Genomic DNA, 17355 nt, shown 5'->3' on the forward strand with positions numbered 1-17355 from the left:
TTCCCATCATCTATGTGACTTTAAAATGTACTATCAAATAAAAAATTATATTTCAAAAAGCAATATATTAAAATAAATTACTTAGAAAATATCAAAATTTAGAGTAATTATTCTAATTTTGTTTACTGTTTTTATTTTATTATAGTATAAAAACATATGTATTAATAAAATATCAAACGATTTTATTTTATTTATTACTTTAATGTTTTTATTCTACTTATTATCATAAATTCACCTTTCGTATTATGGAAAGCTTTTTTTGGTTTTTTTACGCTTCGAACTCCTTCGCGTAAGTGGTATGGAAAGTTTGATGTTTAATATTTTTTTAGTTTTCCGTTCTATTTTTTGCAGTTTCTTTCAAATGCACGGTCATCATCAGGAAATTACCCAAACAAACACAGTGAGTACAAAGTTTTCTTCATTATTAAGATTTAAACATCTTACCATATACCTACCAATCTTATTAGACCTTATTGAATAATTTATTAACAAATATAGTAATGCTACAGTCATCTATTTGTATCTTTCTTATACCAATTTTTTATATAACGAATTACATTTCATCCATCTCCTTTTTTCCCGTCAAAGCATTTCAAGTTAAATTTGTGCTGTGTTCCTTCTTCTACGTTGTTTATTTTTGTTGTGCCTGATTTCTAACACGTTTGTTTTGCCTCTAACAAACGCGTGAGATCCATTAATATTTGCTTCTAACAAACACGTGAGATCTATGTATTGTTTATTAAGAGAAGTATATATAAATATATCTTTTAGACATGCCTGTGTAAAAATAAGAGAATTCTCACCTTTCCAAAATAACCATGATACAACATAATCATTGTAAACTTTGTTTAAAACAATTACTATGATTAATGTTTAGAAGTTATACACTTGTTAGAGAGTATTCGAGTAATTCTATCAGAATTTACAATATTTTGTAAGAATACGGTATCTAAGGCAAGCATTTGTGGCATCGTGTTACAGTGTGCACGAAATTTGAAGCACCTAAAATGAAATTTCTCACTTTCTCAAACCAATTAGGCTCCACTAATCATACAGTAATCTTTAACAAGCAGTTAGATGTCATACCCACCAAGGCTTGTCTATGACATCCTTGGAGAACACGTACCGAAACCTTGAACTAAAAGGTAACCATTCTATGATCTGAGATGGCTTTTTGATGGATTTAGGATCAAGGCACTTCTGCATTGAATCACGCAGCTTCTTGTCAACACTCTCCATGACCCATCCAAACAGATCATCTATGCTTATTGATGCTTCTCTAGAAAACCTTTCCAACAATTTTGGCAGAAATACTTTTCTTGACCTTTTCACAATTACATTTGCTTGGAGAAACTCCCTCTTGGCAATATTTAGTTCTTCACTTATATTTGTTGCTGAATAAACCTTTAACTGCAACATTGTAATTTTTAAATATAAAATTCTTAATCAACTCTTTAAATTCAGGGTAACAGAGAGTGCAAGGAGTATTATAGATGAAAAGTGAAATTACTATCAGAGTTATGCATCATTAGTGTAGAAGATGATCAATACATTCTTCATAAGCCAAAAACTAGAAGTTCAATTAGTTTAGCAGAGAAAAAAAAATTTAACTCCTGGTAAGTCTTTTTTACCACCGGACAAGGCTCCCGAGAAAAGTTTTCCCATTTATATTCAAATCTATTTTTATAGCAATATGCTTGTGAGAGGAAAATTACCACAGGATCTGACAAGGCGCCAGTACAAAGGGCAAAGCAGACAAGGGGTTGGGATTTAGTAAGACACACTTTGGAACTGAGAAGTTGTCTTTCTTCACCACTTTTCTTCCTCAAGGCAGCAGACACAATGCTTTCAAGCCACTGTAATTGATAAAATAACAGACAAAAAAGAATAATTGCGTGAAAGTTTTTTATTTTTTCGTAATTAGGCGCCAATTTAGGTGTTAGAAAATTTTATTTTGAAAATTTCTTTTGAAACATAGCAAAACAATATCTGAAAACAATATAGAGGTTAAAATAACTGCCTAAGCATTTCGTCACTTGCGAAAAAGAATAAAGTTGATTACTTGCATTATTCTCATTCCAGTGAAAAAGCAAAATCTAGACAAGTTTACAAGGGCATGGGTGACTATTGAATCATAGCTGTGCTTACCAATTTATGATGCCACATAGATTCAAAATTAAAAACATTTATGTGTTTCTAAAATAACATAGGACTGGCGGCAGCGGATGCAAATCATAAAAAGAGTCAATGATTTGTAAACCTCTACTGGCCAGGGAGGAGGTTTAATAGTCGGACACGTTTGACAGGATTAATCCTTAAACATACCAAGACAACATATATTAAGAGCTTTTTAAAGTCAAAGATGGCGTTAAGGAGAGTACCCGTCCAATCCTAGGCGTCCGGAAGCAAAATATCATTTGTTCTATGGCATTTGCACTTACGATATGACCGCCAATGTTGTAAGCAGCCTGCACTATACAATTGTACTCATCAATTGACAACGAGTATGATTTATAGTAAATCAAAAGAATATGTTGTCAACGGAGAAAATTCATATACCAATGCTACTTTGAAGGCAATTAGAGAGCTTTATTTTCTTTCTACTTATTTTGATTTCCCATGTTGGTTATGAGAAATAAACAAGTTATTTGGTATTACTGGCCTGAGCTTCGCCAGAAGAATAATTTGAAGAAAACACAAACCTTCCAAATGTTCGTTATCTGAAAAATATTCTCCCTGAACTCATAAATACAATGCGCTTCTAACTGAACAACAAATGAAATTAAATAAAAAAAAGTGAGCTACCTTGTGAAACAAGGCTAGCCTCCTGAGAGAGCCCTGGGGAATTCCGTATGCTAAATATGCCTGACAACAGGAGATCAGAGTTATGCAAGCTGACTTCCAGAATAAATTACGTATGCTTGAAATATTTTTTAATAAAAATCATTGTTTCGTCATATGAATATTACATGCATAACAAGAGCATTATGCACATTGATCCAGAACGCAATTTGTGCATCGCCATCCAGTTGACTGACTTTGACTTTTTCTAGTTGTTCAACTAGAACTCTGAATATAAACGGGGAGGGGAAAAAACAAGTCAGATCACCAATTCAATAAGAAATTCGGTGCAAGAACATAGTATTACAGGTTAAATAAACAACTAAGGTACCTAATTAATCGTGTGTTAAAAAATGTACACACGTCTCAGATTCCCAATAAAGATATGGTAATTGTTAATAACTCTTGCTATAATTATCTAAGAACGCCTACTCCATGAATTTCCAAGCAAGGAAATAAGTTGAAGGTTCATCACGGCCTTTAAATTATTTACTGCCATTTTAATATTTCAATTGAAATTTGTCATACTTATGGGACCAACCTGTAATTGCTGATGGCATAAGAAGCGTGAGAAGAATGACGTTTGTGAGTAGATATCCATGAAATTTCAACTGATGATTTGCAAGACCAGTCACGATCGTCTCCAATACCATGTCGAGGCTGTATAGCATTAGTTGATGACCTTGACAATAATGGTGATCTACCATTTTCAGCATTTACAGAAGTTGCACTACGAAGCCAGCAATATACAGTGGCCATGCATCTCACCATTTCCTCAGAAAGCTTGATTGGACACTGATACAGGTGGTCTTTCAAAGTACGCAAAATTGGACTTTTCTCAATTGAAGAAAACTTTTCCTGTGCCTGACATATGATTTAAACGATTTAAACGAAAATGTTCAGTACAGATATCACATAATTTGAATGCATGAATCCATGTGGGAATTATTTTTCCTTTGTTAGAATTCATTCCGGGTTTGATTGGGCAAAATGTACTGTAGTGCTTCGGTTACTAAAACACTGGGTTTATAATCATATAACCAAACATGCCAAACTTATAAAGTGTAAAGAAATAGCCGATTCCTTCTGGTGTTCTAAATATTAGAACTGGACATTGGGATTGGACCAGTACGCGAACTGGCCACAGCCCACGTGTCCTATTCAATTCTCTCTTGAAAACAGTTTCTTTTTTCATAAACCAGTATGAAATGGACTAAATGATTCAGTTCTGGCAATAACTTAGAGAACCAGGCCACTACATGTCCCAGCAGTGGTGTCGTGGGACCATATGAATATGCCACATAACCTTGATGCCAATTCTGGCATTTAATTAACTAGATATGCCAGTGGAGGTGACCTAGAAAGCTGGAAACATATCAATCCCTTTTGTCATCCAGAATTGAGCTTCTACTATCTAAATTCAACTCCTAATAAGAAACTAGAGCAATTACCACTTGTACTTTACAATAATAGTTTTAAAGATGTTATACTTCTCAATAATGCCATATCTTAACATTACCAAATCATAAACACTTTATAGATGTAAAAGGTAATCTTAGAATTAATTTTTAAACATAGATTAAGAAAAAAAAAAATGTTTTCCAATAAGAGATAAAGTTCAATGTGGATGATAAAAAAAAAAAGAAATAACCATTTTCAAGTATATGTAACAATTTAAAAATTCTATACAGCAATTGAAACCATGAAAATAAGGCAAAGAAAACTGACAGAATAAAAACACATTCTTAACCAGTTTTCTCTTGAAAATATTGATTTTAAAATTTCGGTTTGACCATTATTCAATGACAAACAAACCGATAACTCTGAATACGTATCAGTGTACTTTTTGGTTCAGTAAACAATACCATTTACACCGAACATCTTTTAAAAAGAAATTATATTTTAGAAAATGGCAAATTATTAATGGCAAAAGCAAAGAAAATAATCAAAGTGCATATGAATAACAGAAAATCAATATCAACGTATCATACCTTGGTGGAATCAGAACTAGTCTTTTTAAAATAATTGTTGTCTTTACCACGTGAAAAAGGAGTGTGATTAGATCCAAAGATTCTATTCCTCAAGTCGTTGCTGGAAACTAGAGCTTGGAGTGGTCGTAGAGGGAATTTTTTTGATGAACAGAATGCGCTTGAAATTATACTCGGATGCTTCCTAGATCCTTGCCTTATATGAGCAGGTGAAGCAACAGCAGAACTTTGTTCAGAAGGTGGCCGACTAACACACTGTTCAAAAATATTTCTGTAAAGAGAAAGTACTTGCTGCTCGCGGCTTGTAACCTCTTCTTCAAGTAACTCAATTTCAGCAATCAAGTCTTTTGTCTAAGGAAAAGGAGGGAAAATGGAAAAATAGTTATTTATATTCCGTTAAACATACACTTCTGGCCATGTGTTAGATGAGCCATTTCAAAAAGTATAAAATAAATTTAAAAATGATATCAAGCAGGAACCTTCATGATTCACATTAAAATCAAATTATACAATCTACCCATTAAGTGAAAGTGAACAGTCCACTGATTCCATTTTAGTTATTTATCATCTAAGTATGATCCTTTACACGAGAGCCAATTTCTCTCTCATCTATTTTGTGAGTGGAATTATCGGGGAGAAGAAGTCAACCCAATCAAAGGATTCCTATAAATAACCCTTTGACGAGGCTCATTTCACAGAAATCACGTTGATTCCTATCCACTGAACATAAATATATAAGCTGCGTGTCAGATTTCTCAAAGGATATAACATACAGAAAAACTGCATACCTTGGTTTCCCGAAAGTTAGACAAGTTAAGTAGAAGATCATGGCCAAGAAAGGTTTTATCTGTACAGGCACTGACTGACCTTTATAGTTTAAACTGTACGCAAAGCACAGGACCAATAAAATCTTATACCAATTCATAATTTAATAGATTAGAAGACTGACGGAGCAATTATAAAATTGATGATCTTTTGGTATAGAATTCCTAATATCTTATAAGCAAAATCATCCTGAAAGGTTAATGTGTTAGGTAGAGGCATAAAATGAGTTGCATCTTTAAAGTAGTTAAGCCAAGGAGGGAATTACGAAACAATTTATGGTATAATTAGGAAATTTTTAGAATTTGAAAGCGGCCAGGTTCATGTATGGTATCTTTTACAGAGATCATCAGGATTGTTCATAACGCAGTGTGGATATTACCTTAGTTATATGAATCCTTGACATGATCTCTAGTCACATTTGAAGTTAAACAGCTAAAGGAAAGGAACCTATTGAATAAATCTTGAAAAGCCACCTGAAAAAAGTCATGAATGACAAATTACCTGGGCAGTAAAGTGCCTGTGTCCAGGAGATAGAGTGCTCGAGGCTCGACCCATCGCCCTCTCAAGCAGAATGCGCATAGACCTCTCCTGTTGTAGGCGTAACTGTAGTTGCTCAACCTGCAAATCATTAGAATGAGGGACTCAAACTTTGCCTATCTTCATATACCCAAGCGTTCGTTTTCCGTTGGACATTTTTGGACACAAGATGATTCCAAAAATCTACTTGCATATGTAATTCCACAACAAAGGACTTCGATAGTTTTTTTTTTTTTTTTTTTTTCACTTTGAAGACTGAAGAAATTATGCTAAATTTATTCTAGAAATAAGTTTTGTTTTTTTTTTTTAAAGTTCCATGATGATTTTTTTTTCGCCGTTTTAAAGATGCCTCCCGAGCTCTACATCCAGTGAATTGTCTTTGACCCCTTTATTCCTTTTTCCTTACTTCTCAATTTAAACTTTGTTATGCGTATTGACTAAAAGAGGAAAAAAATCAGATTACACAACCAGACAGAATGGTTGAAAATAAGGTGAAGAACCTACAGGTCCAGATATACGGAAAAATAGGAGAGAAGAGCTTACATCTTTTTCTAAGTTTGCTCTATGATTTGAAAATGTATTATTGTTTACAGAAGAGAGATTGTCATGCGAAGGACTCCGTAACCTAGAAGCACTCACTGAAGGTGGCGAAACCTGTTCAAATCATGGTAAAACCAGTGAATTATCTTCCGAGTCAAATTCAAAATCAAGGTACAAAACGACTTTACTGAGCAACTGCAATGCAATAATTGTTTGTTCAGACGAATGAAACGATTTGAAAAGTTTAAACATCAAATTAAAATTTCGGTCTCACAAAGGATTCCTTGCGGTCCTTCTCAACTGGATGCAAGGCTCCACCTCTTTCGTTCTTCAGATTCCTTTCAGAAGCACTGAAAAAAGTAAAAGTAAAAAAAAAAAAATACCGTGACACAAAAATGAATCAGCTGAAGAAAATAAGTCAACGAGCATAAAATAGTGTATCTAAAGAAACAAGGTCAACATTTTTCCATGACATAATCCAGCTCACACCATATTTTCCAATTCTCAGGAAAACTAAAATTTCATTTACACATTGAACCCGAGCCAGCCAGCCAGCCAACAAATAAAACTAAAATTTCATTGGCCAAACCAAACCAGTTACTTGAAAGGAAGAAAAAGGAACCATGCAAGGTATACAAACGAGGCAAATTGAAGCCCAAAAAACCAAAAATCTCGATCTCAGTTTTCTCATAAAACATATTTACTAGGAAATGCAGCTCCCAGTATCCAAATCACTTCTCTAAACATTGCAAAACTTTCCTCTGACACTCTTCGTCATTTTTTGCACTTTGTTTTTTTATTTATTTTTTACATTTGAAACGAAAGCAAACCGTAAATGTCCACCGACAAAATTTCACTGACATCCACACATTACTCAAAGCAGTGAAAAAAAGAAATTAGTATTTGGCAATGCCGTTATTATTCATATCGCAACAAATAATTAAAAAATAAAGAAAAACACCTCTTAGATCGTTTGTGTCGAGTTCCGGCGTAGCGATAATCTCGGTGATCCTCGTGTGCGTGGGTCTGTTTTTGAAACACGCGGAACTCGGTCATTGTTAATTGTGAGAATGCGCATGGAGAGTTGTTGGTTTGGAGAGGCGAAGTTTGAAGCGGATGCAAAATCATAAATGAGAAGTACAAATATCTAAGGCGCAGGAGTGGAAGAAAGAAAGTGTGTGGGCCTGGGTGAATTGAATGGGAAGAGAAGAAGGTTCCACAGGAAGAATAATTGAATTGAATGGAATCTGAAAAAAGAGAAGAACGTGAATGTGAATGCGAAGTGTAAAATAAAAATGGCGAGATAGGTTACCGAATCAGTGCGGCAACGAGACAAGATAGGTTGTGTCCCCGGTATTGAATTGGAAGGGTTTTGGGTGGTTGAGCGCATTCAATGATCGTTGATCAACCTCCACAGTGATTTCAACCACGAACTTAACACCAAGGAAGACTGAGTTACTGAGTGAGTGTTGGTTTGACTCGGTTTCGGTTGGGTTTTGCTTTCGATTTTGAGGTTGAATCATTCAATCAATGCATCATACTTTATTAATTCACAGCAATGTGTGTTACTGTGTTGACATTTACCCGCTACGATACTTTAAAGTTTAAAAAACTGAAACGTAGACAATACGACTCGTACTTGATCCTCTAAAGTCAATTTTATTTACGGTCACGGTCCTGTAAATCTGGACCATTCATTAGCTGATTCGGTGGTAGTTGACAATGAGAGAATGTGATCAATGGCCTCACAGGTTCTGCTGTAGAAAAAATCCAGCTGGAGAGACAGCAGGAGGATGTGCACAGAAAGAGAGAGGGACTCAGAGAGACACTCGCGGGAAATGATTTTCTCCAACTTTCTGTTTTCTTTCTTATTTTTATAATTACAAATCCACTTCATTATTGCTATTTAATTTCGTTGCTTTATTAATTAAATGTTTTAGTTAAGTTTTTTAGTGTAAGTTTCAGGTCCCCTATTAATATAATTTTTTATTAATATTCAAAATTTTATATATTTTAATTTTGAATTTTCCATACGTCATAATTGTTATATTATTTCTTTATTTTGTTTAAACTTAATTAATAAGTTAGTTCTTATATTTTTAATTATTTTTTAATAATTTAAATGTTAATATATTTCAAATAAAATTAATTTCGTCCCCCTATTAAATTAACCAATTTAAAAAAGTTTTTTGAATTTTTTTGTATCTTTTATATTCAACACGTGATATTTTTAAATGTAACTAATACAATTTTATAAATATAAAAATCAAATTATTATATAGTTTTCAATATAAAATGCTCATTTTTCATTACTCTCTATATGATTGGAAAAAAAATGCTATTTTAAAATTTTAAAATAACAGATAAAAAAAGAATATTTTTTATTAAAATTATTATTCTAAAAGAAGAATGTTAATTATCGATATTTAATTATTTATCTTTACTAATTTATTTGTTTATTTAACGTGTATTTTCAAAAGTAATCTTAGTTATTTTTTTGAAGAAAATTGTCTACCCAAACTTTCTCACTTTATATATTAAAATACAATGTTCGCAGAGATAAATCAACGTAAAATTTGTCCTTTTATTGACTGAAGATTTTTAATTGATGAGTAAAATTAGACCAACTTCTTGCTTCTATTAAATTAAGCTTATTATAACTCAAATTAAAATATATCAATTACTAATGATTCTTTTTTTCTCCAAAAGTTAAATGAATAAGTTTTATCTATGAATGTTAAAACTTCAGACAAATTTATCCATGGAAATGGAAACTATAATTTAAAACTTTATTCAATTTAAACTTCTGCATTTTCATTGTTGGTAACGTAAATGTTAACTTGCGGCATTTTATGTTTTAGTTATTAATTAATTGTCGGTGTTTAATTTTTTATGTTTATGTATACATTTATTTATTTAATAAACATTTATAAAAGTATTTTTTAAGATAAAATTTGTGTCTATTTATATATAAATAGATTATCTGATAATAACTTAATAATATGTGATATGATAAATTTATTAAATAGTAAATTTTATTAGAATAAAATTAAAACTCAATTTTACAAAATGAACTTAAAAAATGAAAATTGATTATACTTTCCAAATTTTTATTATTTTTACTTAATATGAAATTTGTAATGTACATTTATTATTGTATTCTATAATAATTATGAAATTGTGGTTTGTGATTATATATATATATATATATATATATATATATATATATATATATATATATATATATATATATATATATATATATATATATATATATATATAAAAGCAATAATTTAATGATTATGAAGAAACTTTGTTACCGAACCTACTTGCAACATCTATGAATAGGTGTGTTGTGAGTGAAATTGAAATGCCTATGATTCAGTGGAATCATTTCCTGGAGTAGCTGGTTTCTCACCCTATGCCACCCAACGTAGCTTCATCATCTAGCGGGGTCTCTCACCCTATTACCATCCAACATATCTTAATTAATGTCTACTACAATAATCCAACCAGTGGAGATAATAAAGGAATTACAGTATAGTGCACTTCATACTAATTCATATCTAACATAGGCTACTCTAAAAACATGATTTAATGTAATGTATTTTATATTGGTTTTTTTTATAATACAATGCGGAATAAAACATAGTTATGTAAATATAATGCAATATATTACATTATATTATAATGTATTATATTATTTAATTTAAGGTTAAACCATTTCATTTTTTTTTTAACTTCAAATCGGTTCCTTTTTACATATCTTAATTTGGTTTTTGTTTTTAAAATTTTGATGTAGTTACGTAATACACTAACATATTTAAAGAACCGATAATTTGTGGCTTTTTTAATTATTTTTATTTTTTTAAAATAAAAATTTATCATGTATTAAACTGATGTCGTTTCATATGATAGTAACAGTGTGTGATGTAAAACAACTATATAATCTCATGTGTCACTAGCATAGTAGGTGTCATTGTCTTAATATCAATTTAGTCATTTATTCTTATTTTGTGTCAATTCATTTTGTTTTAAATTGAAGCACTTTGTTCTATCTCCAAACTAAAATGAAATCTACTTTTTTTCATAAATGTTATACAAATTCTTTTATTAAAATTAATATTTTTATTAAATATTTTTAACAAGATTAATTTTATTTATATTTATTCTTTATATTCAACATTATTTAAAATTGTTTTCAAATTTTAAATTTATTTGTTTTAAATTGTTATAAAATTATTTTGAAAATTATATTTGAATTTGAAAAATAGTATTTTATAAACCAACTCTAACATTTGTATAAAAATTATTTAATTTTACACATTTTAAAAATATATAATTATTTAAAAGAATTGAAAAGTTGATAATTTTATTTATTTTATGAAATGTAATTTATAGATGACTTTAACATATTTGTTAGTTCAAAATTAATTTTAAATTTTTTTTATTAACATTATGTTATATTAAAAACTTTAAAACATTTCTAAATAAAATTCAACGTGAAATATAAATATAAATAAACTTGTTATAAATATTTAATAAAAAATATGTTCATAATATTTATATAAAAATAAATTTTATTTCAATTTAAAAATGATCAAATTATTTATTTTAAAAAAAAATTAAGAATTAATTGAAAAAAAAATACATAAATCACATTAAGAATAAGACAATCACATCTAGCATGATAGTGACATGTGACACCCAGTTATTATCATGTCATATTTTGTCAATGTTATGTAATATGACATAAGTTTTATACGTGGTAATTTTTTATTTAAAAAAATATAAAATAATTTAAAAAAACACAATTCGACATGTGACACTAATAAAAAAAGACTTACATCAAAATTTTCAAAATAAAAATCAGATTAAAACGCATAAAAAATAGACCGATTTAAGATTTTTTTAAAAATTCGATGTAATGTTTTTTATATTTTTTTCTTGTCCTAGGAGTAAGTATTAGTTAATTTTATTGCTTTTGATTATTTTCAATTTTTGTATTGTTTAAATGAAACATATAATCGTAAATCTATTTTATTTTGTTTAAGTAGTTTTTCCTTCAGAAGTATATTTATTTGGAGCTTTTGTTTTATGTTTAAATAGTTTTAAATTTTTTTTCTTATATTTGTCAATATAAAAAATATTTAATGAGAGTTATTTTGTAGAATAAAATGATCAATGATGTGGATTTTATCTTGGTTAACCTATAAAGGTAGGTTATATCAAAGAGTGATCATAACATAGAAGTGTTTTATGTGTCATTAATCATATTAACATGCTAACAAAATATGATCAGTGGTTCTTTAAGTGAAAAAAACACAAAAAGAAAAGGTAAATAATGGAAAGAGATGGAAGTACAAAAGGAAGAGCGAAGGTCTTCAAAAAAATCCTAGCAACCTAAAGACGTTCAAGAGTAACCTACATAAATATAAGAATCAAAAGTAAGTTAGAAGTTAAAGGGAAATTAATTTTATTAATGTAAAATGGCTAATAAAATGGGTGACAATTGACATTATCAACCATGTGCATGCCACATGCAATAATATATGGGAGAACCCTCCAACTTTAAATAACTATTTTTTTCTACTATAATAAATAAAAAAGAATTCACCAAATATCATTAGTGAATTACACGTTTGAAAAAACTAAAATATAAAAAAGTGCATTATAAGTAATTCGTATCGTAAATTATATTTGAATGTTTAGTTACATATTTTTGAATTTTGTATTAAAATGTTTATGTTGTAAAATGACCTAGAGAAGAAAGCACAAAGGGATCACTCATGGTTTGAGAAAACATTAGTAAGTGTCATTGATTATTTAGAGCATTCTAAATATATTAATGTTAAATGTCATTGATTATTTAACATTCTAAATGTGTCAATGTTGTTACACGAAAAGTGAAAAATTAACAATTCCTATATAATTAATCTTAATATTAATTATTGTAAACCATATTTTAATGAGACAAAAATAAAATATTTTAAAAATAGATTAAAAAAATAGGTATATCGAGAATTGAATCACTATTAAATATATGCAAAGCTAACATCTATATTTACTCATCTTTTTACTACCCTTTAACAACTTCCTTCCTTAATTTTTATTAACATATATTATGAAATCTGGTAATGTTGATCTTCCCATCATTGTATAATGTGAAGTGCTCATTAATAACTCAATTTAAAACGTTAAAAGAAATTGTAAAACGAACGTAATAATCATGAAAATAATAAAACATGTCCATATAAAGCAAACCTAACCGTTATTAAATTACTCAGACATATATGTATTTTTATTTCAACAAGTCATTTTATCTGAACAAGTTATTTAATTATTATTTATTTATTGGTTTTTTTATTTCACAATTTAAATTATTGTTACATTGAATTTTTTTTACAATTTTTATCGCGTGAGTTTTTCACACAAAAGTGCGTTGTTTATATGTTTTAGCATAAGGATTATGTATACATTTTTAAATAAAATCACAATTTTTTTTTCTCAAAACAAAATTGCATGCCTAACAGTGGTTTTGTTGACTGAGTTTATTTGGTTTGAATTGTAAGAAAAATTTGAGGAAGCTGATTCAATAAAAATGGATAGGTTGATTTTTTTTCTTCTAGAAATGAACTCAATATTTCACTACATCACACCATTTAATTAAATGAGTAAGTATAAAATATTAACGGTTTCTATTACATCTAATAATTTTAGATAATTTAAAAATCGATATTAAGTGTAATTTAAATATTTTATTTATCTATTTTTTTTTTATAAATTAGACTTTAAAACTATCAATACCTTCACTAAGCGAAACTAATTTGTAAATTTGTACAATAATTATATTATATATGATTGTAAATTATATATTCAAAAGATTCTTCCAACTTGCAGACCGCGTAAAAAAAGACAAAACGGCATGTCGTTTATAAGAACATAGGAGACGACAAGCGAAAGGTTAGTGGTGGATTGAGAGAGTGCGGTGTTGGTTGAAGATGTGGAAAGTTGGTGGTTGATGCTTGATCCTCGACTTAGCGATTCAGACAGAGAGTAGCCAATGGCCCGAAGATTCCCTCGCGTTATGGGATTAGCCAAAATGTGCAGGAACCGGAACATCTCCTTCAAATCTTTGGATCCCCCTTCCTCCCTCACCCATGGAATCCACATCTTTCATTGCCCTGTAACCAACATTCTATGATTTTTTTAGGTTATGCTTTGGTTTGTGAATTTTTTTACTGTGTTATCATTCGAAAGGAAATTGAAATCGGTTTTTGTGAATAGGACGCGGTGGGAATTGTTGCCAAGCTATCGGAATGTATTGCTTCTAGAGGGGGAAACATTCTCACTGCTGATGTTTTTGTTCCAGAAAATAAACAAGTCTTCTACTCGAGAAGGTACACTCCTTCTCTAATTTCCATCATGCTTTTAACGCACTCATAACAGTGTTCGAATCCTTTGTGATATATGTCTTTATATTGTTGTCTAACCATATATCGAATAAGATTTTGACTCTGAAGGAACATACCTGTATAAACCCATGTTGTCCTGTGAGCTGAGTATGATTTGCATGCACGAATCATTGGGTCATTGATAAAACAAAACTTAAATATAATCCAATAGTCGTTGTCTGTAATCAAATTCAGTATCCTTGACAATTTTAGATATTGATAATTTTAGATGAAAGCAATGGTTAATAGACGCAATGCCAATTTTGGCTTGAGAACAACACTAAAAGCATCTAAGGTTTATCCTTGCCAATATTATTTCTGTCTTTAAGCTTTTCGGATAAAAGGAATATCTCTATTTTTGCTAACACTGACTCTGCTTACTATTGAAATTCTTCCAATCTTATTTCACTTATATGAAGGAATTTTTTAGAAGGATTGCAGCTTCAATAATTTGTGTTAATTATTGCAGTGATTTTGTTTTTGATCCTGTTAAGTGGCCACGTGTGCAAATGGAGGAGGACTTCCTAAAGCTTTCACAAACATTCAGTGCAATAAGATCTGTTGTAAGAGTGCCAGCCCTGGATCCTAAATATAAGATAGCAGTTCTGGCATCAAAGCAGGTGGGCATTATCACTGTTTTTATCTTTTTCCGTTCAGTTTTCAAAAGAGATCTATAGAATGGTGAATATAAATATATTTTGAAGTTATTGTTACTTTTCTGCAGGACCACTGCCTTGTTGACTTATTACATGGATGGCAGGACGGAAGATTTCCAGTAGATATTACTTGTGTAATAAGGTGAAATTTCAGTAATTACACCAGTATATTGATTTATATTTTTTCTCCTAGTCTTATATTTTTATTTATTTTCTTACCTGATGCAATGACCAGTAACCATTATAGAGGTTCAAACACCCATGTGATTCGTTTTCTTGAAAGACATGATATTCCGTATCATTATTTATGCACAACGAATGAAAATAAAAGAGAAGGGGAGATGTTGCAGCTGGTTCAGAATACTGATTTTTTAGTACTTGCGAGGTATATGCAGGTAAAGAATTTTACACAATTCATGTTCTCAGTGTATCTATTATATTTCTATTATTTGATAGAGATTTTGATGATTGGGATTATTCTTGAAATTTGGGTGCTTCTGGGAAGAACTGGCTCTTCTCTGCGTATGCTTGTTATGAAATCTGAGAGTAGTTTATAATTATCTTGGATAATAAATCAATGTTCATATTTGATAGTATTGAACTATTAATACTTACAGCATTGATTTATATGCAAAGATATTGTCTGGAAACTTTTTAAGGAGCTACGGGAACGATATAATTAACATTCACCATGGCCTGTTGCCATCGTTCAAAGGTGGCAGTCCATCTAAACAGGTTGGTTTACCTGCACTTTTATAGGTTAAATTGTTACCACTTTTAACCATGTGTTATGCTCTTTCTGGTTTCTTTCTTCATTTGTATACATGTTTAATAGGCTAGAGTATTTTGGCAGGCCTTTGAGGCAGGTGTTAAATTAATTGGTGCAACAAGTCACTTTGTAACTGAAGAACTTGATGCCGGACCTATAATTGAACAAATGGTGAACATACAATCTTTCATACTTGTTTCGCCGCTGTTCACATTTCATTACTTTATAATAATATTTTAACACTAATGTTGATCTGAATTGACTATTTGTGACAATGAACATTAGCATGTCTAGTGCCATTTATTTGTGGTGTTTTTTTTTGTTACACTTTGTGCTGGAGACTTACGCAGTAATATTTCTGCATCTGCTTTCTGAAATTCTGATCCATCATCCATGAGACCCCAGTCTGGAACCTCCTAGAGTTAGATGAGACAATAACATAGAGTGAACAAAAACGTAGGTGCAATTAGCATGGTATATGTGCCATTAATAAGGTGATCAAATTGCAAGGCTACCTTCAGTTACCATGCAAGATTTGTGTTTTTTGAGGGTGCATTTCCTTAGATTTTAATCGACATTTATGTTGTTTTCTTGTGTTCTAAAATAATAGCAACCAGGGCACCCCCACTTTTGAGGTGTCCAATTTGTGGTTAGTTAGTCCAAATAGTCAATTGATACTGCCGCAGAAGAATGCCAGCGGCATGAAATTCTTTAGGTTTCTGTTTCAGTTACATTATGGGCAGGCCAGATTTCCCAGATACATATGAATCTTACTTTTCACTGTAACTATTTTGCCGTGTCATCTGCCAGACTGTAAATCAAGCACGCTTGAACTGTGCACAAGTATAGTTCAACGTATATTTAATGCGCAGCCTCAAGTACGGTCGATACTATTTATCTGTGGGTAAAATGGTTTAATTTCATTTGCAGGTTGAGAGGGTTTCCCATAGAGATAACTTGCAGAGCTTTGTGCAGAAATCAGAAAACCTAGAGAAGCAATGCCTTTCCAAGGCTATCAGATCTTATTGTGAACTTCGAGTGTTACCTTATGAAGAAAATAAGACTGTTGTATTTTAAAGAAAACAGCAAATAACCAAAATATACATGCGCACCAAAATGGGGTGCTTTTGTATTTTTATTCAATCATTTTGTTGGAAAATTCAATCAATTTCTGACTTTAGTTGTAAAATATGAGCTTAAGAAGAAGATTGAACTTGATTCTTTGGGTCCTTGTAGCTTTGCTAATTCCGTGAAATAAATTCTGCAACTTGCTTGGCTTCGTTACCCTGATCGTCACTTCTAATTACTGAATGCTTTCTCACGTCATTCTAACCTTAAAGGGAAGAGAACAGCTTTCATTTGCAACCATTACACAGTGACGCGCATAATTGAGGGAAACAGACAAATACTTAAATTGGCCGTGTTATAGGTATAGGTAAAGGATAATGATACTTTAACAACATCTTTTTGACAATATTTTAAGTGTTATTTTGTGATTGGTTTATGTTGTTGTTTATAATTATTATTGTTGATTATGGAGTAATTTTGGACTAATCACATAAGGGTGTTGCTCCCTCCACCACCACACCTTTCTCCCTTCACCTCCCCAATTTTTTTTAATTCCAATTATATCCTCAAATTAAAATTTTTTATTTTTATTATTTTAATTTATTCCAAACCTAGTTCTCCTACTTTACTCCCTGCACTCAATCTTTTCATCTCTCAATTTCGTTTAACAATTTGTC

At 30.6% G+C, this 17355-nt stretch overlaps 2 protein-coding genes across 6 annotated transcripts; one reads left to right on the forward strand and one right to left on the reverse strand.

The window, feature by feature from the left end:
- Positions 1-819: 819 nt before the first annotated feature.
- On the reverse strand, positions 820-8249 carry LOC108323185 (uncharacterized). 3 transcript variants are annotated; one of them, XM_017556562.2, is made up of 12 exons: positions 8044-8249; positions 7693-7757; positions 7006-7081; positions 6735-6845; positions 6156-6272; positions 4833-5180; positions 3383-3705; positions 2970-3069; positions 2806-2865; positions 2382-2468; positions 1716-1856; positions 820-1410 (listed from the first exon to the last, which is right to left on the reverse strand). In XM_017556562.2, the coding sequence occupies exons 1-12, from the start codon at positions 8119-8121 to the stop codon at positions 1081-1083; spliced, it is 1836 nt and encodes a 611-aa protein (XP_017412051.1). In that variant the 5' UTR covers positions 8122-8249; the 3' UTR covers positions 820-1080. The 3 variants fall into 3 exon arrangements, with proteins under 3 accessions (XP_017412051.1, XP_017411968.1, XP_017411412.1); XM_017556479.2 differs by having other exon boundaries at positions 7693-7978; positions 8044-8058; XM_017555923.2 differs by lacking the exon at positions 8044-8249 and having other exon boundaries at positions 7693-8033.
- A 5426-nt stretch (positions 8250-13675) lies between these two features.
- LOC108332236 (formyltetrahydrofolate deformylase 1, mitochondrial) lies at positions 13676-16799 on the forward strand. 3 transcript variants are annotated; one of them, XM_017567428.2, is made up of 8 exons: positions 13678-13917; positions 14019-14131; positions 14655-14805; positions 14910-14983; positions 15077-15236; positions 15478-15576; positions 15695-15781; positions 16541-16799. In XM_017567428.2, exons 1-8 carry the CDS (start codon positions 13795-13797, stop codon positions 16685-16687), a joined length of 954 nt encoding a protein of 317 aa, XP_017422917.1. In that variant the 5' UTR covers positions 13678-13794; the 3' UTR covers positions 16688-16799. The 3 variants fall into 3 exon arrangements, with proteins under 3 accessions (XP_017422919.1, XP_017422920.1, XP_017422917.1); XM_017567430.2 differs by lacking the exon at positions 15695-15781 and having other exon boundaries at positions 13676-13917; XM_017567431.2 differs by lacking the exons at positions 15478-15576; positions 15695-15781 and having other exon boundaries at positions 13677-13917.
- The last annotated feature ends 556 nt before the right edge of the window (positions 16800-17355 follow it).

The sequence above is a fragment of the Vigna angularis genome, chromosome 1 (assembly GCF_016808095.1).
Source record: "Vigna angularis cultivar LongXiaoDou No.4 chromosome 1, ASM1680809v1, whole genome shotgun sequence".
Taxonomy (NCBI): Eukaryota; Viridiplantae; Streptophyta; class Magnoliopsida; order Fabales; family Fabaceae; genus Vigna; species Vigna angularis.